The following is a 27,489-nucleotide window of genomic DNA, read 5'->3' as shown; positions in this document are numbered from 1 at the left end:
TCAAAATGGAGTTTTTATCCATCACCATGAGAAAATAAGAGTTACATTGTAAAGTGGGTACAGCATGGTGATATCCAACACATTTTTCCCAGCAGGGTTTTTAAAAAAATCCCTGCAACCCATCACTAGGAATCTCTCTATTTGGTGATATAAAATCGAGCTAGAATGATATATTTCTAGTGAATCCATATCTTCCCTTAGCTCAAGCCCAGTTTGATGATGTATTCCATGAGAATATTACCATAGCCTTCATTAACTGTTTTTTATTTTTTTTTAATGAAAAAATAAAACAAAACAAAACCCAACATCATGCCCATTTTAAAGTTTTCTGTGTTGCATATACACACTAAAGGCAAAATGAAAAATGAAAGAAAAGAGCTGTTTGTCAATGGACAACCAATACAACTTGGCAATTATCCAAACCCTTACTCTTCTTAATACAGAATTACTTGCTTACCTGCCATTCTGAGTCTCCCTTTTCACCCTTAGGACCAGGAATATTATTGCTGATCCCAGGATCTCCCTGGAAACGTTAAGCAGAAAGTTCAGCATTTTCAGTGACTATACCTTTGTTACTTTAACTACACAAGATATGTAAATAAGATTAATGACATTTATCATTGCAGCCAAAAAGGAATATAAACGTTATTTTGAATGACCACACTTGCAAGAACACTATAGAAGCACTTCTGCAAAGTCTACAGTTACTTCTGCAAAGAGGTAAAAATAAAAATTTCCAGTGGGCAACAAAGCAAACCTTGAAAATGTGAAGCTGTTCTGTTGATAGGGTATTGTTAACTGAATTAAGATCACACCTAGTTACGGATTCTCATATGGAGTCATATTAGAATGGAGTTTCATTTAGCCACTTAATGCTAGACACATGAAATCCTGCTACCTCAAAGAGGCCAAGTTACCATGGCACCTGATTTATTTTATAAACGTTAGAAGACAGGAGTCATCACATTATCCTTGACTCTTTAGAACAAAGATCTTTGAAATATGTATAAGACAACGTTGTGATACAAGAAGATAATAACTCCACTGAAATTTTAGCCCTCAGAGTCTGCATTTATATAGGGAGCTCTAAAGCATGCATAGAAGAAATATCAGCATGAAGAAGTAACTTGCCTTTGCATCATTATAAATTTGTAACAAAGAGTCAGTTCACTTGGGTTTTAAGTGATAGAGAAATCCCTCTATTAGGTGAGAACCACAAGGTAGGACTAAACAGCTCCAAAAGGAGTTATTTGTCCATGGTAAAAACAAATAAATAAAACAAAAATGCAAGGAACAAATTGGAGACCTGAAGCTTAAACATCTGCTTCCAAGGAACGCATCAAAGTCCATCTGCATCTGAAGAACACAGAACTCCTGGAATATGCCATACTCTTTGGAAAGAACACCATCTAGGATCATGGAAAAACTCTTCAAATAACTTATATCTTAGGCAGCTCTTTCAGGAAATACAGGCCCAAATCAGTGCAACCTAACAAAAATGAAGAAATACACTTACATGATCCCCTCTTAGACCAGGTTCTCCTCGTTCACCTGGTTCTCCTCTGGGACCTTTTCTGCCCTAAAGTTATAAAAAGAGTACAAACAATTCTGGTGTGGGTAGAGACAGTATCTGTGGTAGAGAGAGGCCAGACAAGATAAAACAGATCTGTTTAAATCAGTGGAGCTAGACTGATTTGTAGCAGAGACCTCATCATATATGAGAACAGGCAGCTATATATATTAGATATTCAAAATATTAGAGAAAAAGTCACAGGCATTACACTTCAGAAAGACATTTTTGTAAAATCTTGTTACTATAAATGATACTTCACCCGTCTTCCAGGGCTGCCTTTCTCTCCGGAAAGCCCAGGAGGTCCATTGTCTCCCTAGACTCACAAAGAGGGAAGAAAGAAATTATAAAAAATAATGAATGTTCTTTCTGATAAATGTGGTTCACAAATTCTGTCTGACAGGATCCAACTTCTATCAGACATGCAACTCCAAATACTAAACTGATCTTCTGTTCACGTTTAAAGCCCATTCAAAGAGGCAGAAATCTGTGCTTTTGAACCTTGAAATAGGTTCAGAATAGGTTAAATAGGTTTTTAATTGAACTACATGTTTGAAGCATAGCTTACCTGCTCTCCATCAATGCCGTCAAGTCCACTGTCGCCGTGTTCACCCTATAGCAATAAGCAAAAAGCCATCATATTAGCATCAATCCACTTGTGTCCTTGATCAAGGAAAGAGGTGTTGACTCTGCTTTTGGATACTTGAAAAAGAATAGTGTTTTTTTTTTTTAATGGCTAGCAGGAATAATTAAGAATAATAACTAGGAACTAATAACCAAGAATTTAAAAAGAATTATTAACTTCTAAAAGAGTTCATAGTTAAGAACAGTTAATAAGAACAATTGTTGTTAAAACTACAGATCTTATCCAGGATTTAAATTGTGCTTTGCTATATGCTAGTTTTTCACAACTGCAGCACCTTCAAAAACGAGGTATATTCTGAAATACAACTACCTTATATGTCTGAATTGTTTGTTTTTACAACTCATTTTATTACTGTCAAATGTGTATTGAAAAGCTAAAAAGAATAACCTTGATAAGAATAATTACAGAAAATTAATCATAGGCTTTTGGACATGTTAAAACAAACAAGCAAACAAAAAAAAAACCAACAGATTGTTTTGGCAATGTAATGATTAATTCCATCAGGATCAATCCTGACAACTGTGATATAAAATAGTATTATTCAAAAGGTCAACACCTCCAAAACTACTGAAGGCACTATTTGCCAAGGTATTCGTGGAATCAATGTAGCAACTGTACAATTAGCACAAGACTAATTGTAGTCTTGCATAGCAAGCTTGAGAAGACAACACTATAAATACAAGTAAGAGGGCTGCTTCTGACTGATCTAAGAAAAGAGATTAAAGAAAAAGTCAGCCTATCTTGCCTTTTGTGCCACATAAAGAGGAACCCTACTCCGATGCAAACAAGCCCTGCTCTTCTCTTCCCTTTGCAGAAATCAATCACCACATTGCAACCATTTATGGAAGTCATTTTCTCATAAAAATACCTATTCAAACCTGAGGGAGTTTGTGATGTTAACTTGCTCCGGAAATAAAGAATGAAGTTGCTGAATAGAGTTATAGCTGTCAGAACCTCACTTCATTTATGCATCCTCCACAATGTTTCAGATCTGGCCATGCAGTATATTCATTTTTAAAGATATTTTGAAGTACTTCCCTCTTTAATTACTGGATATAAGAAAAGAATTAACTGTGATGTTCTTATTTTTAGTAATAAATGAAATTTGCTGAGACTACAGTCATTTTACTACCTGAGAACTGAAAAAGCATTCAACAAATCACTGAATGTGGCACAACAGCATGCTCTAAATGACAGTTAAACCAACTGGAGTCTCAGTATGACAGAGTCTAGAGATGCAATAGCTTTGTAGGTTTTGAAGTTGAATTGACTTTTCAGAACCACCAAGGTAAAGTTCCTGAGGAAAAGTGTTATTCATTTTTAACAGTTTTAAATGTACTACAAGAAAAATCAGGTGGCTGTACATTTTGACAAAATTAACATCATAAACAAAAATTTCTTGAATTAAGTATTCAAGAAGTAAACAATCCTGACTCTTGCTCTAGTCTTATTTTCTCCCTCACTCATTTCCTACCTCAGACAGCCTGATCTAAACTTAATTGTATTACATATTCTGTATTGCCTTTTTTTCCAAATAGTTGTACTAAAATTCCTTGCAGACTTCAATAAACGTATTCAGCCTAACAGTACTAGATTATTTTTTTATATGCTGAAAGTTTAATATTTTTAGTTGAAATAAAAAGTGGATTTGATGACACAACACAGTGAAATATTCACATTTTCATTAGATTTCAGTAGGGATTTTGCTCCTGGTAAGTCAATTCCCACTGTACAATTCAAGATGAACAAATCAAAACTGTCAGCAAGTACCCTCCCTTCTGTATAATGAGATGTTTCAGATACTTAAAGGAGGACAAATTATTTCAGGGAACAGAGCAGAAAATGGAATAGGAAAGAAAAATATATAAGAGGATTTTAAAAGTCAGTAGAGAGCAGTACTTTAAACAGAGCTGAGGTATCAAAAAACATTTTTAGAACTTCCTTACATGTGCAGGTTCTCAGGATGGAAGTAAATGTCTTCCGAGTCTCTGAGGCTCCTAAATCTTTTCTATGAGTGTTTTTGTCATGAAAGCATGTCATACAATTTAACTGCTCTAGCTTGGAACCTAATAATTCCACTGTCTTCCAGAATTCACTTTTTATTAACAAATTGTTAACAATCTCTCTTTGATGAATAGGTATGTTTGAAAGGCTAAATAAGTAGAGTTGCAATATCAGTGAGTGACAAAAATAGCTGAAAAGAAGTTTGGATATTGAAAAAGTGTCAATAACGACTGAAAAATACTGCCTAAATCCGCAATAAATATCAGTCCGTCTTTCGCCCTCTTTCTTCTCTGCTTCTTCAACATTTAGAATATGAAATTCAGCTGATCTAAATTATTCCTTTGACAGATGACTAAAATAGGAAGTAAATTCTTTTCTTATCATTTAGAGTAAATCAATTATGACTGCAACCATCCTAAACTCTCAATACAAATAAGACTTAACATCTCATACTTAAATCCACTCTTATACAGTTATGTCAATAGTATATTAAATACTCTAAGCTTTTTATGCTACTCCTTCCTTGCTAAAGTGTTTATCTTACAAATAATGAAATAAAATGAAGCAGAGCATAGTTGTCCTGAAAGAAAATTACACATGAAAACACATACCTGACTTCCCTGATAACCTCTGTAGCCCTGAAATTGAAAATAAACATGAATGAAATTTGGTGTCAACTTTTTATTTTTATTTTTGAAGTCAAGCTTCAGAAGTAGGACACAAGTTTGCTATGCAGAGGCCAGATGGGCTCAGTATTTGTAACCCCTATTGGAAACCATTCCCTTCCTTCCACACAGGGGATTGACCCCCTTCCTGTAGGAAGATGGTACAGCCTTCATTTTCATTCTCATTCTGTAAAGCTTAGTAGTTTTACCTTCAGCCGGTCTGGAGTTTGTGATAGTAAAGACATTGGCAATTATTGAGTCAGCAAAATCCCATGCCATTTGACCAGACTTTGAATATACAAAGTACCTCTCAAAAAGTTCTTTTGAGACAGCAAAAATTGTCTGTTCTTGCAGCTGGAGGTCTTGCTCTCCATCCATACCTCAGGAAGACAGCACAGTACAAAAAACAGTTTTGTGGAAAACAAGATGAGGAAATGCTTCTAAGTGACATACTTGCCTTTAGGCCTCTGGCACCTGTACATCCCCTGTCTCCTCGAGTCCCATTGAAACCAATTGGACCTCTGCCCCCCTTAAGAAGCAAAAGGGAACATTAAAATTCATCCATACGAAGATTGTTACCAGTTATATCATGAAATAATGTATCTTAAATATTTCTGTGGAAATTTTCTGTAGAAACTAGTTACAAGTGATTTCCAAAGAAATTGTTAAACCACCATCCCAATGCAGTTTCTTGATAATCCTAGATGACAACTGCTCTTCTCCATTACCATTACTGTCTTCCTCTTAACAGGGGGTTGGCTTGCCCTAGGTAGTTTTGCCAAAGGCAAATTCAGGCTGACCAATCTATTGTAAGAATTGAAACTACTCCAATGCAGACTTTACAATTAGGTACAGAGATAAATCCTTGGCTTGTTCTTGTTTTGCGGGCTTCTCACCTGTAGTTAGGAGTGACATTCATGTAATGGGTGCAGTGCTGTAAACCTAGTTCTGTGCTTTTAATGCTAAGGAAGTTACTTATTCTTCATAGGATTTTTGTTTATTTTTAGACAGCAGAAGAAGAAATACTCCCAGGGGACTGTACTTTGGCATATGTACATTATGCTGAATTCTATGAAAGGAACAGCACACTGCAAAGGATTTAGAACGTCACCAAAACACTACAAAATTTAATTTTGTTACCCAGTTATAAGATATTCAGTCATGCTAAGAAGGGAAGAGATGGCTCCGAGATTATGACACAATCTGGCTAGAGTCTGTCACGGAAAATGATCATATATATTTCTCAAAAATATAACACATAAGATGCTGTTATGTGATTCTTTCTAACCGATTCTGTTCTTGCGTTAAAAGCTATTCGTTATTATGTTGAAGTACAGATACATAGAGAATTAAGTCCATATATTTACCTTAAGATACACTTTGCTTAAATACATTTTAGGTTAATATTGATGATGCTGTATGAATGAGTAAATGCAGGCAGATTTAGGCACCAACAAACATGATTGCAGCAGGAAAGAGTTTACTTACAATCCCACCTTCCTCCCCAGGATGACCAGGAATTCCTCTGTAACCGGCACTTCCCTGAAAAAATGGGAACATAAGAGATTATTATCTCTTCAAGTTCTCCAAGCACATGGGTTCATTAGTATTGGATCAGTCTGCACGTACAGATAAAAAACATTTCTTGGAAACTAGATCTGGTTATGTTGGAGAGGGTAGGCTTCTCCAATTGCGGTTATACAGCCACTCTGCACAATTCCAGAATACTTCACATGGTTGTGGGGAAAAAAAATAAAAATAAAAAAACAGTGCAACTATGTCCAATATAAGAGTTCAGTATACTACTTCATGAAACTAATTAATGAGTTAACACAGCTGATTGTTTTTGATCAAACTAAGTATCTTCCTTTGTGATTTTGACATGGAAATATTATACAGTAATGAAATTCAAAGGTGAAATGGAAAATATAAGGAAGTGGAAATTTGTTAGGACAAAGGTTTTTCAATACCTTACAAAGACTTTAGGAATATTGCGACTTTGTATTTGAAGTGATGCAAACATCATATCCTTAGGTTAATATATATATATATCTCAGAGAAATTAGAACAGGCAGAATTTCTAGGAATGAAAATGAACAAGAATGAGACAAATTTGTGCTGCAAGAATGTGCTTTTAATGTTGTAAGTTGTGCAACCCAAGGCATCATGCCTGTCTACCTGCAACACAACTACATGTACATTCTGAATACTGCTTTGTCTGAGCACTATAATCCAGACATTTCAATAAAGCAGGTGTAAGAATATCAACAAGACTAATAGAAGAGATTGGTAAACTGTTTTATGAATACTTATTGCAAGACTATACCCTTGCTAAGAGATAACCAAAAATGGATTTAACTGAAACCAGGTAATTGAAGAGTGTAAACCAGAAATACAAGTTATTTAGTGTGGTACTGGAATAAGCAGAAGTAATGGAATGAAAAGAACAGAAGACAAATGGAAACTACATATACCAAAATCCTTAATAATGACGTCTACTATTATGCTGTAGAAGTGGTAAAAACTGCAACATTTAAAATGAACAATAAAGGAGACAATATAAAAGCTAAAAGGAAACACTGTAAATTAGTGCTGTATTGATCAGGAGAAACTTACAGTAGAGTATATTCAGAATAACCAGAACACACAAAAGGATGAAGTTCACATCTACTGAAGAATTATTATTTTCTACTTTTAGGTTGGCAACTGGAAGTTTATTATTCACAGTTAGCTAAAAAGGCTCTCAGTTAATCAGAAATCTCTCATTTTGAAATCTCTCTCTACTTTCTGATGAATTCTTCAAAGAAGATTGCTTAAAGACTTTTATGTGTCTGAATGATTTTCACTACAAAAATAATTTTGCAATAGGAACACACAGCAGACAAATGATCACACTGCATGTTTCTTCTTCATCTATCCTAAGGGCAAGGGCTGTGGGCACCTGCATGCATGCTTCAAATGACCACAAAACACAAATAAACCTTGAAATAATAAAGAAATTCTGATGTAGCATCTGCGCAGCTCTCCTACCTTGCTTCCAGGAATTCCCTGGGCACCTTTTTCACCTATTTCTCCAAGGCATTTACAAAAAACATCACAGCATTTTCTTTCTGCAACAGTATCCTGAAAAAAAGAGCAAGCAACATAGCATTTGTGTAAAGTTGATTGCAAAATAAAAAGAAAACAATATATATTGTTTCCCCCATTTTGTTTAGATCACAAAAAGACTTACAAGGTTGTTCTGCAAGATGCGTGCAATATCCGCAAATTCAATACTCAGAGGTTTGTTTTTTTCAAAACCTCTGCCAAACTCTATTTCTCGAAGTTCAGTCAAGTTCTGTGTATTGTCCAGACCAACTAATAGAAGTGCATCAAGGCCTTCAACATAAGCACAGATTAAAGTTTGTGAATGCCTGAACTATATTATGTAACCAACAACATGATGGTTAATGAATGATAGCAATTCTCTATGAATAACAGCAATTCTCTAAAACTTAAATTTTATAGCATGTTGAAAGAAATCAAGCCATTGAGACCAACATATGAGACAAAAATTAAGACTAGTTATTTTCCAGTTAACTTCTCTCCCAGCTGATAGACTGAACTGCTACTTCTGCTCAAGATCTAACCTCAGTTTCCAAAGGGAAATGTAAAACTCTTCTCTTCTGCAGAAGACAGATTTGGGTCTAACACCTGGCACTACATCTGTCAGTAAGAGGGACTACTCTAGCTGCTGAAGCAGGAAAATCTCAGGCCCTCTGCACCCTGGAAGTGTTTCTTCAAATATCTATCAACCCATGAATGGAATGGTTCATAGGGATAACAGTGGGAAGAGGGAACTAAAGCTTGTTCAAGTCATTTCTTCAGCTGGAGGCCAGTCTCAGATGATCTGTCTACCTTTACCTACTGAATTACATATTCATACAAATTGATTTCAGGGTTCCTCAGCTTCCATTTATTTAACCTTTCCTGCTGACAAATAAAGTCAGGATTCCTCTTTAGGTCACAAGAGAATTATATTGTATTTTACATCACGCATTTTAATCATTAAAAATTTTCATTAAAATCATTAAAGTCATTAAAATTTTAATCATTCAAAAATGTCATTAAAATCATTAAAGTCATTAACATTTTCTTCTTATATGTATCTTCTTAGATATATCTTTGGCCTATCTTACAGTAGAATGAAGTGAGGTCAGTTTTTCCTTTCCTCAAATGCTATTTCTCTGAGGAAATCTCTACCCTCCTCTTAGGTGGAAATCTTTTTTCATCACTTTCTACTCTTTCTACCACTTGCATTTAAGGCAGTGGGAATCTTGGAATATGCAGTGGTGTGACAGAAAAGGTTCTAACCAACAGCCTCTGTTTGATGGCAAAGCTACAGAAAAGTACAAGCCAAAGAAACACAATAAAAGGAAGGTATCTTGCACTGAAAGAGTAATTTTCTGCAGTGGAATTCATCCTGAAGTACTTCCAGAAGCTAAGTGTCAACCCTATGCTTAGAACCAGCCTCTGCTTTATTTCCACTTTAGATCAGTAGTGCAGAATATTTTGACATAGGTCAAACACAGAAAAAAAAATCTGTAGTTTAAAATAATAAATAATAATAATAGAAAACAGTCTTCATTTACTACATTAAAATATTAGCTCAAGAGTACAACTAAAGATGAAAAACCCCATGCAAATACCCTAGAATGGATAATAGTTCTGAACATCACAAACATTGATACACATGGAGAAGCAAACACTCTCCCAGTGACTTCCAAGGAATACCCTCAATGTGGAGAGTCATGTTATTTAGGAAAGTTGTAGTGGCAGAACAATACATTGGTTCATGTGTCAGTAGGAGGCCAGAGCATTGATATGCTCTAATACCTTTGGAGTAAAAGGAATTGGCTGCTTTTCTGAGATCTTCCAGTGAATCGTCCAGTCCATCTGAAAACACTAACAGAACCTGTCAGGAAAGGGAATAACGCTGGATCACTTAAAGATATTAAAAGCTGTGTCAGTGTGAAAAGTACAGTCTGCATTAAAAACTGACTACCAGGTATTTCAAATTCCACTACTTCGTGGTAGACCTAAAACATGCATGGTGAAAAAAGAGCAAGGAGAAGAATACAAAACACTCTTTTCTCTGACAGCACTCCTATGTGAGGGATCTGTCTTGCCACCCATTTCTTAGCATTGCTATTATTGTATTATATCTGTCATTTTCTTAGTATGCTAGCAAGAAGACCAGCTCTGCTGTGACTTAAACAATGAAGAGTTTTTGCTGATGTCAGAGGAGGTCTCCTATATGTGAATGTGGAAAAGAAGTTTGAAGAAGCAAAGATTTTCTTTTCCGCAGGATCACCTTTAGTTGGATGCCATCTGAGCTGCATCTACTGAATCATCTCTGGGTAACAGCCAGGACAGATGACCCCCAACTGGCTAGAGGGATGTCCCATACCACAGAATCACAGAATATTAGGGATTGGAAGGGACCTTGAAAGATCATCTAGTCCAATCCCTCTGCCGGAGCAGGAACACCTAAATCATGTCATACAGGAATGTGTCCAGGTGGATTTTGAAAGTCACTAGAGAAGGAGACTCCACAACCCCCCTGGGCAGCCTGTTCCAGTGCTCTGACACCCTCACCATAAAAAAGTTTTGTCTCATATTTAAGTGGAACCTCCTATGTTCCAGCTTGCACCCCTTGTCCTACCATTGGATGTCACCGAGAAGAGCCTGGCTCCATCCTCCTGACACTTACCATTTACATATTTATAAACGTTAATTAGGTCACCCCTCGGTCTCCTCTTCAGATGTATTTGCCCTTACAAGGGCAAATGTGTCTTTCCTCAATCAGGTGTTTCTCAACAGAGGCCTTAGCAACTGAAAACATTCAGACAGCTACTACACAACATGCCCAGTGCATTACTGAGTCAGCACCTCATTAAAAGTAAACTGTCAAGGCAAGGATCCTGAAACATTCCAGTGAATTTTTTTTTTTTTTCACTTAAATGGAAAGATTCCTTTCACTTCAGAAGAGATTACGTCAAGCTTTTGAGACCACCAATTCCTGAGCTACTTTTTTGCTTCCCTGTGGTAGTCAGCATCAGAGTCAACAAACTTTAAACTATGTAATTTTTCCAATTTGTATATTCACACCATTAAATTACCTTCACTTTAGCAGAGGTTGCGCTAAAGAACTTCTCCTGAATTGCCTGTAAAAAGTCCACATTCAGGTAAGTGTCCACTGTGGCCTGTGCATCTAAGAACTTCCGGATGATCCCTTCATTGTAGTCCTCAAAATCAGACTCAAAGATTATTTTTTTGGCCTGTGCCAATACTTGGAATTTGAACCTAATGTTGACTGGAAAATCAGCTTTACAACAGACACTTGGCCGTGATTTCATTTGGAATAAAAGATTGGGGAGGAACGTTCGCAATTTCTGTTTCAGAAGCAGTGAAGATGCTGGCTGTGTATGCCTTGAAATATCAATTCCTATAGAAAGGTCCATATTGCAATCTGTGAAGAAAGCAGAGGAAGCAGGAAATTATAAACATGCAACATTTATGAACTTTGTCTTTCATCAGGATCGTGGGAGTGGAACAAAAATCAACATGGTAAATTTAAAACCAGAAGTCGAAGTCAGTGAGATGGTGTTTTATATTTTCTGAAAACCTATCAGACCACCAGTTTCAGTGGGGCTACATAAACTTGCAGCTACTAAGGCCTGATCCTGTATTACTGGACACATGTACACACACAAACCGCAAAACAGTGAAGAAGAGCTTACTGCTCTTCTTCAGCTGCCAAATGGCCTCAAAGGGCTTAATCTTGCAAGTTTTTCCATACACTTTACTACCAACAGAAAATACACAATACATATTCCAATTGCAATGCAAAGCTCGATGGCTAATTGTGCTTTATCATTTTGCCACAGGATCAGATACTACATGCAAACGTAGAACAACACTTCGAAGAAACAAAAGTGATAGTGGCAGTATCCTCTACAGGCAATATCTGACAGCCACCGTGAATAACAGCTGCTGTGAGGGCTACCTCAGTTACAGAGTTGCTTGGATAGTTCCTGGTAATAACAGCAAATATTGTGATGTGGTCTGTTACTCCCCTGCAATTTCTTGCCCTAGTCAAGCAGCCCAGCTACTTGGCTTATTTCTTCTGTACCTTGATTCTTCATGTGTTATGCCAGATTTTATTGTGTCCCTAGATGCATGACCATCCAACATTGCATCTCTGCAAGGTAGTCTGAGACATGCAGTTTTATGCGTAAAACAGCACTTGCCCTAATTTTGTTCCTTCTTCACCCACTGGCTCACCCACTTATCAGACACAAGGTTGTTTTCCATGTTTGCTACTTCGGGCTAATTCTTATGGGCAATTATTCCTTAAAAATTTCATTGCAGTGTTGTCATTCATAGCTCTGTTTGTAGGGGGAACCAAGGATATTCAATGAATGAATGCAATTCAGATAGTACACATACGTAGAATTGAAAATAACAGCAATTGAATTTGGTTTTCCCATTTGTTTTAGTCACTACAGAACCAGGGAGAAAAGCCTTGGGAAAGATGATTGTGTTTCAGCTATTTAACCAAATAAATTGAGAAAATTTCAGCTCAGAGTAACAATTGTTATACTCCAGTATTCATGCTTGTGGTACAAACTACCCCCAGAGGGTGTGATTTGCTGCTCAGGAGCACAAAAATCTTTAAACGTAGAAGGTCGTGGTGAATGAGTTTTTATGGCTACAAAATCCAAATGACATTCAGGTCTTGGAGCAGCATAAGAAATCTACACAGCTTTTCTGTGTAGTTCACAGCAAGTAAATATTTTTCTTAAACAGTTAAATATATCTACACACACACATACACAAACACAACACAATCATGCCCCTTCACCAGAGTTTGTGAGGTTGCCCATCTGATTTCAAGATTCACAGAACACCTGTAATGCAAAGGCCACCATCAGCTTAGGAAGAGCATTTTTTTCTAAATGTGTATGGATTTCCTGATGAGGCATTTCCATGGACATTAAACTTACTTACAAGATATTTTTTCCAGAATGTGTTCACATCCAGTACACAGAAAATACGTTTTCTAAATGAGATTACTATTATTTTTTAAAACCACATCCTTTGGAGGGAAGGCAAAGGGCAGCCATGGACTCACGAGTTCAGCCCTGATCATCCACACTGCTTAGCTCTTAGAAGCATTACCTGCAAACTCCTCATGTATCAGAAACAGTACCAAAACAGCAGTAAAGCATTCACTTCTGTTATGTTGTATTGCATATGAGAATGCATAAAACAGCTTCCATACTCTGCCAATAGTCCATTTATTTGCAGGACTAAATAATTCTGTGTAGCTAACTTGTTTTCCTAATCACCTGTTCTCCCCACACATATCCACTTTGTTAAATTGGCCTATCTTTGTCTGCAAAGGTATCTTTTTCCCCCCTGTTGACTTTCCATACCTGGAATGCAGTTCTTTAAATTAAAAATCTGGCAGTTTAGAAGATGATGACTAGAGAAAGCGGAAATAAGAACTGTTATGGGAAAGAAGATCAGTGAATACAGGAAAACAGATTCCCAGTCAAGATAATGCAGGCTTCATAAGACATTCATCATTGGTTTATGAGACAAGCTGATCTAAAACTTAAAAGCATATAAATCAGTAAGATCAGAGCCAACATTTTTTCCTTAATTTTGTTCTTTCTAAACTTAAAAAGTGTGCCTGTAGATATATACATTAAGTTTACTGTTCCATCTTCCATTAAATCTCCCCGTTCTCTGGCCATGAGACACCAGGAGATGCTAGTGCCTCAGTCATGGTATTCCACATCAGTGCACTCTGCTTCCCCAGCAGCCCTTTGTTTGTTTTCAGGAGCTAGGGGATGCCTTTTCAGGTGGAGGTTTGCTCTGTTTTTGATGGGGAAAACAGGGGTTAGGGCGCAGAGCTCATACTGATAAAGGCCAGGCTATCCTCTCTGAAAACCACCTGAGCAGATGGCATTAACATAGAGAGCAGCTTCTGGCTTTGGGAGGGAAGATCCAACTCTTTTTTTGGACCCCACCATTCCAGCAAGTATCAGCCAATTTTGCTGTGTTTAAGATCTCTTGAGCCCAGGGTGCAGCAGAGTTACCTTTATTTGCTCCATGTTTTTGTGAAGTTATTTCTATTTGTTTAACTGTTGTTACAAACAGCCTTAGACAAGCAGTGTGGTCATCACAGTATGCCTTCCTCACAGTGAGTGTCTGATCACTAGGAGAATTAAACCTGGAGAGCTAGGTATTATCAGTTCTATGATATAACAAAGACAATAAACAGCATGTATCTGACTCATGTAAAATGTTACCTCTATGGTAAACATGCAGGGGAGACAAGGAGCTTTAAGGACAATCACAGTCCCTTTAAGAATGGGATCACAGAAAGAGAACTGCTCCAGCACATTTTCTTCCTGCTGTCCCTAATCAATCTCATCCATTTACACCCCAGTAGGTCCCTTCTTTACCTTCAGTGGAAGAAAATTCGTCTTTTTGATTCGTCATTTGCCACCTTTTTCTATTGTAATTTAACAGACATCTACAGTATTATCCTTCTGTATAACTGGCCTGAGCACAAAATTTTAAAGAACAATTTTGTGGGTTTTCTGCCTCCATCTTCCCGTGACTAGGTGACTGATACTGCAGCACCATGTTAGAATAAACTCAGATACAAAAACAGCATCCAACATCTGTTAAAAGTTGCTACATTAATCAAAGGCACAACTGAACCTTTTGTTTTCTTTGGGGCTGAGAGCGTCTCAGGCTGTGCAGCATCCCTGGAAGGGCATCTAATCTACTGTTGCCACCAATTAGATGTAGTAGGAAATATTGCCTCCTGTTTCTTATGTAGGGGAAGCTTTTGGGTATCATCTCAGCATTACGGTGAACTTGCTGCTTACACCATGCCAATACCTCCCACATAACCAAGGACGGATTTTCCCACACCCCCTTCTCAACAGGGCCGGTGTAGGACTTTCGTCAACAGCTGCTACTGACAGTCCCTTTGGAATGGTCATGGAAAGCTGTACATGACAAAATTAGTTTTTTTTGAAAGGCTCCTTTACAAATATCACCAAACTGTATTTTTTTTTTTTTTCTTTTGGTGTGATTAGGATATTGAGAGCATGTCTTCTCTGTCTCCTTTTAGACACTGAGGAGCTATGAATGTGAATGCCAGATGCGAAGCACTGTTTCACCTCAGAAACTGTATAGCAAAAAGCATAATCGTTCTTGACTGAAGAAAGTGCAAATTTAGAAAGTTACAAAACTGAGTAACCTGAGCAGAGCTCTTTGGTAAAACAGCTGCATTGCTTCCCAGATAGCTTTGGTAATTTTGTCAGGGACTGCATGCAGCCATGTAGATATTTACCGTTATATACCCAAAAACCATTTACATTGCTTACCCGGGATAGGATCATCTCTGCATTCACAGAGCTCATTGACAACACTCCTCTCAATGGTTTTCAGGGCATCAAAGTTCTCCACTGTGAACACTCTCTTTGCATCACCAGCTATTCGAAGCAGTTCAAAGGCATTTATAATCCCTACGCCAACTGCAAAGACATGTATCCCATCATTTCTCAAAGCCACTGCTGCATCCTCCACATTGTCAAGAGATTGCCCATCTGTAATCACAACGAGGTTCTGTGAAACTCCTCTCTTCTTGCGGCCTCCGTGGGCAGGCTCAAAAAGACTATGAACAAACCTCAGCGCTTTCCCAGTGTATGTAGAAGATTTCAGTTGTTTGATTCTGTCGATGCGTTCCTTTATGATGATGTCATTATAGAACTCATTAAGAGAAAATTCTTTCTGGGGTTCTTCGCTGTATTGGACTACCCCAACATGTACTTTGTTCCTAGAAATAACAAAGCTGTCCAAAACTTCCTTCATGAAGGTCTTCATGACAGAAAAGTCACTTTTTGATATGCTTTCTGATCCATCCATCAAGAACATCAGGTCTGCCACTTGTTCACTGCAAACTTAGGGAAAAAGCAGGGAAGGAACACAAAACAACAGCAAAATTAGTGAGGAACATAATTCTGGCATTGTTTAACTTTTTCCTTTTTCTCTTCAGTGTAAGCCTTTACTCACAAAAGCTGTTCACAGAGAGGTCATGCAAGGACATCATCTATCCATCATCTACCTTCAACCCTATGGACTTCCATGCATAAACAAAAATTCATCTTTTCCCAGCATTAACTTGCAGAAGAAAACAGTTCTCTACATATCAGCTAAAAGACTGGCTGGGGGAGTCATAACAAAACAGAACTTGCAACCACTGTCAATCCCTCAGCTGAGGAATGTCAGAATTTACCTACCAATAAAATTAAATCAGTATAACTACCTCACTCAAAATATTCATCCTCTCTTGGTACCTGAAAGGCCGCTATGGGGAAAAAGCACTTGAACTGCATGACTTCTGTGGAGAAAGTTTCTCCCTGAAGTGGAGAAATTTCTTGCCTGTCATTTTCATTGCCTAAGCAGAGTTCCCCTGCATATTTATTGGCAGCTTCTATTCAAGGTGTCAGAGATGTATTTCACTGGATCTAATTGCTTAGTAGAGAGAACCTGATACTGTTTGTTGTGCAGCAAGAAAAAAGGATGGACAACAAGCCATCTTTCAAGCCATCATGGACAATTATTGAGCTGGTCTGCCTGATTAGCGGGAAGTTTACCCTTCCAGCATAGCCATGATGCCTGTCTTTACCCTGGAAGCACTACAATTTGTGTCCTTTACATTTTTTCCCACACAGAATAAAGCAAAAGTTTGATTACAATAGCTTTCCCTTGCTGGGACCTAACAGTGTACCATCTGAATGTTGTATCATATCCATCCTAACACTTGAGGGAATGCAGAAGGCATCACTGCACAAAATCTTACTGATTTGGGTGACTACAAGAAAGAAATCAGAAAAGGGAAATGAGTGGAGAGGAGTGGAAACTCTTTGCCTTTAAGGAGTAAATCTATCATCAACCACTTTTCCATGCACAGATCAAAAATAGTCAACTGTGCCCCATAACAGAATATATGCAGGGATAAACACCATCTCACTTTTAATGAAGCTTTAACAATAAACTAAAGACACTGACTGTAAACTACTTATCTTCTAGACAGAAAATGAGGGAAAGAAGAGTAGAACGGAACACAGAGAAACAGGGGCTTCAGGAGAGAATGGACTCAATATATGCGGGAGCCAGGGCACTGCTCAAGTGTAGAGAACTGCTTTGTGTTAATGAAAATTAGTTGCTAGGACTTAGAAGAAATCTGCCTCCATTCATCAGTGTAAGCAGCCTCTTGAAAATAGCTGATGGAAGCCCATCAGTAGAAGATATTTTTTGAGATTGCATTTAATGTGTGCTGCATTTTAAGCAGAGAACTGTCACCAGACTTTTCCACTTATCCTCCTATTATGTCCACAAAATATATTTAACACTGATCTTTGCTTTTAACAGCCTGCATCAGTTGTAGAAAAAGACCTGGTAGATCTATTCATAAGTATCCTTTACCTGGCTTAGATTTCTCACATACAATTTGAGTAAGGTTTTTATGTATGCTTTCCAGTGCATCATAGTTCTGTGCAAAGAATAATCTTTCTTGATTTCCAGTAATCTCTTTAAGTTCTTCTCTGCTTTCTTTGCTTATTCCAACAGCAATTAAGTTGATTTCATCTTCCTTCAAAGCTTTTATGGCCATGGGAAGGTTGGCTTTATCTGATGGTACAGTTGGTTCATCAGTAATAAGAACAAGGATCCTAGTGACAGCAGGAGACGATGGACGTCCACCATAGTTCACACCAAATCTCTGCCTGGCAAAGTTCAAAGCTCTTGCAGTAAAGGGCTTGCCTGGCAGAGGCTTCAAGTTGAGTATTTTTTTTCTAATCTGAGACTTGGAGGCACGTGCATTCAACAAGAAGGACACCTCTGGTGCAGAGCTATAGACCATAACACCAAACTGAACTTTGTTCTCCTCAACCACTGAGGCATCAACTACTGCTTCTATAAGACGATGCACATTTTTGAACTGCAGGTCTGTAACATCAGATGATCCATGCACTACAAAGATGATATCAGCTACTTCTGCTTTCTTGCACTCCATTACTGGAAACAGAAAAAAAAAAAAAAAAAAAAAAAAAAAAAAGGTTAAACAAGGTTATAATTCTCTCTCTCTCCCTCAGCCCTTTTCTTGCACAATATTATAGAAAACAGAAGAAACAAAGAAACAAGGTTATAATTCTGTCTCTCTCCCTCACCTCTTTCTCTCCTTCAACCCTCTGCATGGGGACTTTTGTTTCCATGTTCCAGCTGTAACCTTAAAGTGCAAAGACTCTGCAGAAGCCTGAAAGCAAAAGCTTGGGTGCCTTCCTTAAAGAAGGGGAAATATTTACCTACCTTCCCATAAGAAAAAGAATGAGATTGCACCCTATAAAAAGAACAAGTCTATGTTCTTATACTGCATTTAACTCCACTGCCACTGTGTATCATTATAGAGAACAGAGCTGTATATCATACCATGAACATGGAAAACAAAATCTTGCCTTACAGAGAATTAACAGGAAGAAAAAAAAAAAAATACAGAGATGGATATCATCACTACTTACAATTCTGTTGATTACAAATTTCAAAGAGAATCTTCTCTTGTAAGCTGATAATGTCATTCTCAAAGAACACTTTGTCTTGACTGCCAGTAATCTCCAAAAGCTGGGAATTGTTCGCATAGAGCATGTCGATAGCAAATATAGTTACACCTTTCTTCCGTATGGCCCTTGCTGGTTTTTTTACAGAATCGTGGGCTTCCCCATCAGTGATCACTATTAGGTATTGTTTCAATTCAGGACGTCCTCCTCTAAGTTGATCAAAGTAAGAGGCAGCAAGGGTCAGTGCTTTCCCAGTCAGTGTTCCTGATTTAATCTGCTTCATTTTCTGAATGGCTCCCTGCATATCAGCTGCAGTGTTATATCTGTCAAGCTGGAACTCTTCTCTCAATTTAGTGCTGAACTGAAGCACGCCAATTCGAACATTATCAAGCCCAACATTTATGTTGTTCACAAATGACTGCATGAAATCCTTTACCTTCTGAAACCCATCTGCACGGACACTCTCTGAGCCATCCACAAGGAAAACAACATCAGCTTTCACGTTTTTACAGACTAAGGAAAAAAAAAAAAAAAGACTAAAATCACAAATCTCTTCTCACCTGCACTTTTAACATTTTAACTGGATCAAAACCCAAAAGCCAGTAAATGACAGAATGGGAAGATAGATGTTGTCAGCAGATCTGTCAAAAAATAACTGACTGCAGAAGGTGAACTGGAGGCTTAACAGCTAACATGTAAACAAAGGCTGGAGAGTGCTAGAGATGCCTTTGTTCATCCCTCAGCTTCAAGAGAAAGAATTCTGCTACTTCATATATCCGCTTTCCTCCAAGCGATTATGTGGTGCAGAAAGAGACATACACAATCCCTGGATAAAGAGTAGTTTGCACATGTCAGAAAAACATCTCCTGACCTGGGTATTGAAAAATCAGAATTTATCTCTTTGTGACAGACAAGTGTTCTGCAATGCTCAGACTGCTTACACAAGTACCCGGTGTTAGAATGCAGGCAATTATCACTGAGTACTTTGTCTCTTCTCACAAAATGTAGTTGGGACAAGACAAAGAACAAGTACTTAGACTTTTACTATAGGGCACTTTCCCAGTTGAAGATTTTCAGTTTCTGCTATTCAGTTTTATTTTATATTGCTCATCGACTAGTAAAATCTGTACATTGAAAGAAGGTTACCTAGTCTTGACATGGCAAAGTGAAATTACCGACACACAAGTCTATTTCTGATATGTAGCAATATCATTTTCAGTATTAACAAAACATATAAGCACATTCTAATACTAGCTGCTTGGAAAGGATCAAGCTTAGGAGATGCTCTTACCATTTGTTGAACAGATACTTTGCACAATTCCATCTTTAATATTTTTCAGGGAATCAAAGTCATTCACGAAATACACTCTATCTTTTGTTTCTGCTATTTCCTCCAACTGTTGTTGAACAGCTTCCTTGATGCCGATGGCATAGATAGTGATCCCTTGTTGCCTCAGCTCACTTGCTGCTTGCTTCACCTCATCTTCAGATTTACCGTCTGTAATCACTACCAGGAACTGTGGAACATTTTCCCTAGATGCCTTTTGGAACAGACTTTTCATATATATTAATGCATTTCCAGTTCTGGTACCTCCACCTATTTGCTTAATATTCCTAATTGCCTCTACTAACGTCACCATTTGGTTGTACTGGCCAATCACAAATTCTGTCCATGTCTCAGATGCATACTGAACCACACCAATACGAACATTGTTGGCACCAACTTGGAACATTCTGATAGTCTCATTCACAAATGTTTTCATGTCTTCGAAATCATTTGGATATATGCTGCCAGAGCCATCAATCAAGAAATAAATGTCAGCTTCCTCTGTGTCCACACAACCTAATTAGCAAGAAAAAAAAAATAAAGGGGGGAGGTAAAGCGGGAGTTACAGAAGTTTTGACACTTCCAAGAGTGAGAAAAAAAACACTTGACAACTTTGCAATCCTCACAAGTAGGTACCTAAACAACAAAAGTAATTTTATTTGAGAAAAGTCTTTCAGTTCAAAAGCTTTTAAAATCTTGGGTGTTCAACAAGTTGGATAAGAGATGACCAAATTTCTGTACACAAACAAAATGTGTCAAGACGATAAAATGGAGTAATGAAACCCATTGTTATTGGCACTGATACTTGTAAAAGGGTAGTGAGCAGGATGAAATAGAAGTCAGGACTGCAACAGTTATTAAAGTGAGGAAAACAGAATAAAAGCAGATATGATGAGGTACAGTAACTGTGACAGCCTGCAAAGACAAAAGAAGGAAGTGTAGCTATAAACAAAGCAAATTTGAAAAAGAATGGTAAGAGACTTTACTGGAAGACACTGGGTAGAATTTAGGTATGAAAATAAAAACATTACTAGGATTTGTATCATTATGAGACTAGCCCCCTGAACTGTTATTAATAGCATGACCTACCTATTCCTAGACGTGAGAGAGAACAATATATTTCAACAGTGTCAGAATTCAGAATCACTATAACCTTCACATGGTATTGACAGGTGCAAAGAACATTAAAGGAGAGGTGTCATGGAAAAATCACCTGGATTCAAGTAACTGAGACATGACTTAGTCTACTTGCAAATGTTGCTAAGCTGTAGAGACCACTACAACTAAACCGAAGAATCCTAAGTAGAATCATGTTCACCTGAATGTGAGGGAGACTTGGAATTTGCTCAAGTGGAAGCAGCAAAGGCTTCCTGCAACTTGCTTCCACAAAAAGGCAGCAATAAATATGGGAGGGTTCCAAGCAGGGCAAATCTTAGCTGGAGGACATTTGGGTTCATCATGAACAGAATTTTATAAACACCTCTAAAATCTTTCTGAATTTTTATTTCCTCTTACATTAAGTACAGAAGGTATAACAGCAACAAGCCTGGCAGCACTGAAATGTCATTTTTATGTGTTTCTTACCTTTTTTCAGATTCTGTGATTGTAATGAGACTACAAACGTCTTTTTCACAATCTCATTACAAAGCTGTTTCTTTATTTTCCATGTGATATTTGACAGCTGTAGAAAATACTTCAGGGTGTTGACATGATCCCGTGGGGGATATGTTGCAATTTTATCAAGCTTGCTTCTCTCTGTGGTATTCTGGATGCCCACAGCATAGACAGTAACACCTTTACGTCTTAGTTTAGATGCCGGTTTAGCATAATCATCCAAGGACTGACCATCAGTGATAACCACAGCAATTTGTTGCACTCCTCGTTTCTTCCTACTGCCTGCCTCTCTTGTAAAAACCTTATTCCTTAGAAATTCAATGGCTGCTCCAGTGTATGTTTGTCCACCTCGATATGGTAAATTCTTTAGGTAGTTCAGGATTTCCAGTTTATCCTTGAATGTGTTCAGGGTGAACTCTAGTCTTGGTTCATCACTGTACAGCACTAGCCCAACTCTTACATTGTTTGGACCAATATCCAGGGCATCAACAACTTTTAAGAGAAATGCTCTGATCAGCTGGAAGTTTTTTGACCCAACTTTGCTGGATTCATCCACAAGAAACACAATGTCTGCAACTGTTGCACTGGAACACACTAAAAGCAAAATAAACAAAAGGAAGATAAGATTAATGTAGGTCACACTGTGGGATAATTGGTAAGACAGTCAGAACACTTTGTTACAAAAGAGACTCAAGGTAATATGCAAGATGCTGCTACACTAACACATGAAATCCAAATCCTAAAAGTGCTGAAGAGCAGAAATTTATACATTGGTTTTCAGTCAAAGAAATCCCTGAAATAAGCACGATCACTTAACTGCCCCCTTTTGCCCACTACAGCAAACTTTGCAAGACAAGTGGCTTTTCTCACTGTACTGTAGAGTGACTGCAAATCAGGAAAACTCAGGATATTAGGGAAGTTATTCTGTGGTTAAATTCAAACTATCCTATGGCCATTTTTTGGAAACAAAATCCAAGGAAAATTGTTCCCTCAGTCAGAAAAGGCAACTCCAGTGCAGCCAACCCTTCAAGACTACCACCCTGTTCCCCGTAGTTAATACAGATTTACAACTAACTACACATAGGCAAGCACTGCAGCCACACAGGTAAAGGTGGTAAATATTTTTTCAATAGAACACCTCCATAACAGCACAGCTGTCAGCCATTTGCACTCTGTTTTTCTCTAACAGCCACCTGAGAAGTTGCCCTGGATTACCAGTGAGTTAGAAGCTACTCAGGCTGCTAGTTTTGCTATTTTGATACACCATACCTGCTGGTGCCATTTGATCAAGTCCATAAAAATTCTGGAGTGAGGTATCCAAATCAGTAACAATTCTCTGTTGCACAGACTCAAAGCTCTTTTCTTCGTAAACGTGGTAAGTTGCATTAGAGTGGTAGCTCACTGTTGTTTCTGCCCTGTCAAAGTATCCAACATCAACTGTGACAATTTTCACCCCCAACTCCTCTAACATCCAGGCTGCCTCCATGATTTTTTTTCTGGATCCAGAGGACGTGAAGACCACTACAACCTGTGGAGTGCCTTCGTTGATCCGGCTTCCAGCACCATCCGTAAAAAAGGTTTCCTGCAAAAACTCCATGGCAAGTCCATTCTGCGATGAGTCTCCAGTGAATGCAGTGGTGCGCTGAATGTGATCAAGGACCTCTTCTTTCTTTTTATGAGTGTTCAGCAAAAACTCCGCCTGTCCTATGCCATTAAACTGAGCTAGGCCAATCCTATACTCGTTAATCCCAACATCTAGCTGTCCAACTATTTGGGAGATTAAACGTTTTACTCCCTCAGATGCTGAGTGCTTCATGGTCTCAGCAGAGTCAATAAGGAAAATAATGTCAGCATATTGTTTTGCAAATGCTGCAGAGAGGAAAAAATGTAATAAATGAGTTGCTGAAATACTGTCAACCTATATTCAGACCTGTCTTTGAATGTAATCTAAACAAGAACCTTTTCACTGATCTTCACAGTTTTAAGTTTGGATTTAAGCTCTACATCTACAACATACGATGTAACATGCTTTACAATTACTGTAGAATTATGTTTTGAAAAAGTAAACAAAGAATTCTAATGAAAGCAACCTTCTAAAAAATGGCTTTAAAATGCCTTAAGAAACTTTCACACCTGACAGTATTTATATAGATATAAGTTTCATCTTCCTCCAACCAAATCTTCTACTTACTACTTTGGGAGTGAGATTCTATGTTTTACCATTCCATTCTAGTGATATTCCATTAACCAATGTCCTCTATATCACTTCTGGAATCTAGGTTGCACTTAAGACTTTGACCCAACTGAACACTTCAGAATAAACTCACCTTCCTAACAATCCCATGAGCAATTGTTCCAAAAGGCAGACAGACCCTTTGAATATCAGAAGAGGCACCAGAACATTAATAAAATTATTCTAACTTCACTTAAAGTCATTGGAAAGAGATACACATTTCAGGACGGCAAGTCAGGTGCAAGTCAGATGAAGCTGGGCCTAAACACACCCTTCAGTATAACAGTTTATGATGGAAAAGGGGAATAAAACCAACTGCCTAACTACCAGCACAGACTCTAATCCCTAACTTTTCTCATTGAGAGAACCACATTGACCTCTGCAAAACTAGGAAACAACATAAAGTATTTATAATTTAAATTTTTTATTTTAAATGTTTATAATTGATATAAACACATATTTTGTTTTGATTTTAGTTTTGCTACCTTGCTTCCTTCTATATATATATATATACATATAATATATATATATATAAATTCCTCCAAAATTCATTTTCTGTGAATTCCACTGTTCAGCAAGTATGCTGAAAGGATGGGAAAATATGGCTCCCCTTCATTTTTGAACATTCTAGGAGTGACAATCTTTTAACTAGTTTTTTGGAAGAATTAAGATAGTCACCAAAAGCATAGCTTGATTGAGAAATAATTCAGTTAAACTGCTCAATGACATTAAAACAAAATGTTATCTATAAAAGTTTCTACCAGCTCTAAAAACATTAAATTGAATGTATTTCATAGAATCTGTGAATCTGACGCTGATTTTCTTTGCAATACATTAAGGCTCTGCTTACAGAGAGCACCAAGTATAAGTTTAACTTCTTTTTTAATAATTAAACCTCAATGACTTCAACACAGGCACTGAAACATGTTAAGAAGAACAGGGATGTCCATCCTGAAGAGTGACCTAACTAAAATTATCCCCATTATTTTCAAGTGAGTTATAGGACAGTAACGCTGGTGTAAAATAACATCAAAACCACATCCACTTTTCTACACCTTTCTCACAATTACACAGTATGAACAACTGAAATGGTACCACTATAAGGACAACTGCTTACCTTCAATCTGGCTTTCAATTGCAAAGCAGAAGTTTTTCAAAAGCCTTGTGGAGAGATCTGGAAGGTCATCGAAACTATTGATGGTATACAGATATTTATCAAAAGGTTTGCTAGCTATTTGCTGAAGCTCAGATGTATTCTGGACACCAACTCCAACAACATAAATTGAAATGCCTCTGTGTCTCAGTTTCTTAGCAGGCAATTCTACTTCATCACTGGATTCTCCACTTGTGATAAGAATCATTAACTGTGGGACATAAACCTTAGCTCTGCTACCAGCAGATTCATTGAAATACATTGTGCTGACAAAATCCAGAGCTCTCCCTGTGTAAGTTTCTCCACCCTTATATGGTAAATTCCCAATCTGCTCCAAAACATCAGCTTTCGATGAATACTGATTCAGCAAGGACACTTGGTAAGTTTCATCACTGTATTGTGCCAGCCCAACTTGGATCGCACCATGGCCGATGTCAAGACTTGAGACCAATGAGGAGACGAATTTAATCACCTTCTGAAAATTTTCCTGGGCAACACTTGCTGAAGTATCCACTAAAAAGACAACATCTGCCAACGTGGCTTTTCTGCAAGCTGCTCAAGGGAGATGACATAAAAGAATGAATTATTATAGTTTCTTTATCTTTGTTCATGAGCAAGGAAGAGGCAAATGTACATTTTATTGTTCATGAAATAAATTCTGTGTTTTGTGTTTCTGTCTTTCTATTCCTTCCCTCACCTCTTCCCTCCCCCTCTCCCCTCCCCCAGTAATTTTAAATATTTTAAAGGTAGACGTGCTCAAAATTCATTAGTTAAAAGCTGGTATTATTGACAGCTAGTTAACAACATATGGAAGACACAGGAAATTAAAACCTATATTTTGGCAATACACCGCAATTCTATATGCTTTACCTGAAAAAAAAAAAAAAAAAAAAAAAGCTTAAAAAATTGCTCTTTCAGGATATATCATAGGCAACCTGTGCAACTGGTCCAGTTACCTCCTCTACCAAAGTACAAAGTATTTGCAAGTATTTGCAGAATATGGTGGTAGAGTCACTGCAGATCAGCAAAATCTTCCACTTCATAGACATCAGTTGGTTCACCCACTATTTCTTGAAGCTCAGGCAAAGTAGAATTTGTAATGCCTACAGCATACACTGTGATGCCTACATCCTCACCTGCTGTGGCTAGGTTTTGAATATTATCTTCAGCTTGTCCACTTCTCATTTGAGGAACCCCTTCTTTTTTTTCTTTCTTTTTTTTTTGGTTACCAGCATTTGCTATGAACTCATTCCCTAGCATTAATTGGAGGGTGTGCCCAGTTTTGTTGCCTCCTTCTTTGTAATGTAATTTCTGTATCTTCTGTAAGGTACCATGTTGTTACAGTAAGTGTTCAACAAGAACTCACTGCATGGCACATCACTGTATTGAATCATGTCAATACAGATTTTGTCTTCCCTAATATCAAACCCATTGACTTTTGTGCACAAAAAACCTTGCAAAATCTTGGAGTTCTTTGTCCCTATGCTCCAAGATCCACCTGCCAGGAAGGTAATGTCTGCTATAGAAGCTTTCCTACAGACTGAAGAAACATTGTTTAATTTCCCTGTTTTCCTACAGAATGTGTAATCGAATAAAATTGCAATTTTGCTTCCTATTTGCTTTTCAGTATCTGAGACCTATCGGTCTTTTGCAGAAAACTCTTCCATCTGTCCTAGTAAATTTTCAGCATTCATTAACTCCTTCTTTCCCCCCGTTCTTCACACAGGGTGTCTGAGGCTAAAAACAAATTTTAATGAGCTATTGCACATTATTTTTCTGTTTTTCAGACAACTCTCCTAACCTAGTATAAATATATGCTTCATAAAAATATATCATATCATCCCTCATTAAACAAAGAATAAACTGTCACCAATTCTTCATCTTTCTCTTCAGAACTGGATACACATGGGGAAAAGAATTGTTATGAATTTGAAGAGACTTTTCTTTCATGTATTACCAGTCTGCTGTGCATCCACAGAGCAGAAGGTGGATACAAAGAGAAGAACAAGAAGAGGCTTCCAGTTATCCATTTTGAATGTCTCCCTAGAAAAACAAACACAGTAGGAAATACAGAGCATTATTTCCTCAGAAAAAGTTTACTAATTGTGGGGAAAATGTATAGGCACATTTTATTAACATCATGGAAGCTTTCTAGCTGTATACATTCAAAGCAACACTTTAAATTCATGTTTTCTTCTCACAGGTTGTAACAAACATCTTTTGAACACAGAGCCGTTAGTTTGACACTGATGTACAGGATATAACTGAAATGAACCATTCACAGACATACTATGTTCTGATTCATACAGCTGTATTTACCACAATCCCAAATTCAGGTGAAAGCAAGCTATTCACGAGGCAAGATTAGCGGGAATTAAACATCCAAGATTCCCTGCTAGCCTTGAAATTCCCCACCCACACGTTATTTAAAATAAATTTTTTATGGCTGCCTCTATATAAGATAGACATAGATAAAAACAAGCATTCATTTACAAATTAAATGTGCCAGTTGGTTGGTAACAAAGACATTTGGCATATAATAGAGCCAAAACTCAATGCTAACAGAAATGGGAATGAAAAATCTCAGCAAGA

The 27,489-nt window shown here is 37.5% G+C and overlaps 1 protein-coding gene across 1 annotated transcript in view; it reads right to left on the bottom strand.

Annotated features, from left to right (window-relative positions):
- COL6A6 (collagen type VI alpha 6 chain) overlaps positions 1–27,489 on the bottom strand; it is a 52,179-nt gene that overhangs the window by 18,975 nt on the left and 5,715 nt on the right. The window contains exons 4-22 of the mRNA XM_035318618.1: positions 26,855–26,940; positions 24,862–25,449; positions 22,781–23,380; positions 21,482–22,105; positions 19,862–20,413; positions 18,535–19,083; positions 17,444–18,034; positions 15,340–15,915; positions 11,047–11,396; positions 9,761–9,839; positions 8,118–8,263; positions 7,916–8,008; positions 6,374–6,427; positions 5,343–5,414; positions 4,832–4,858; positions 2,139–2,183; positions 1,833–1,886; positions 1,517–1,579; positions 458–523 (exon numbers count right to left, since the gene is read on the bottom strand). Of these exons, the coding sequence (XP_035174509.1) occupies positions 458–523; positions 1,517–1,579; positions 1,833–1,886; positions 2,139–2,183; positions 4,832–4,858; positions 5,343–5,414; positions 6,374–6,427; positions 7,916–8,008; positions 8,118–8,263; positions 9,761–9,839; positions 11,047–11,396; positions 15,340–15,915; positions 17,444–18,034; positions 18,535–19,083; positions 19,862–20,413; positions 21,482–22,105; positions 22,781–23,380; positions 24,862–25,449; positions 26,855–26,927 (5,202 nt within the window). The 5' untranslated portion in view covers positions 26,928–26,940. The remainder of the gene's footprint in view (positions 1–457; positions 524–1,516; positions 1,580–1,832; positions 1,887–2,138; positions 2,184–4,831; positions 4,859–5,342; positions 5,415–6,373; positions 6,428–7,915; positions 8,009–8,117; positions 8,264–9,760; positions 9,840–11,046; positions 11,397–15,339; positions 15,916–17,443; positions 18,035–18,534; positions 19,084–19,861; positions 20,414–21,481; positions 22,106–22,780; positions 23,381–24,861; positions 25,450–26,854; positions 26,941–27,489) is intronic.

This window comes from Oxyura jamaicensis, chromosome 2 (genome assembly GCF_011077185.1).
Source record: "Oxyura jamaicensis isolate SHBP4307 breed ruddy duck chromosome 2, BPBGC_Ojam_1.0, whole genome shotgun sequence".
NCBI classification, from domain to species: domain Eukaryota; kingdom Metazoa; phylum Chordata; class Aves; order Anseriformes; family Anatidae; genus Oxyura; species Oxyura jamaicensis.
The sequence above is the reverse complement of the archived record's forward strand: the minus strand, read 5'-3'. Positions and strand labels throughout refer to the sequence as shown.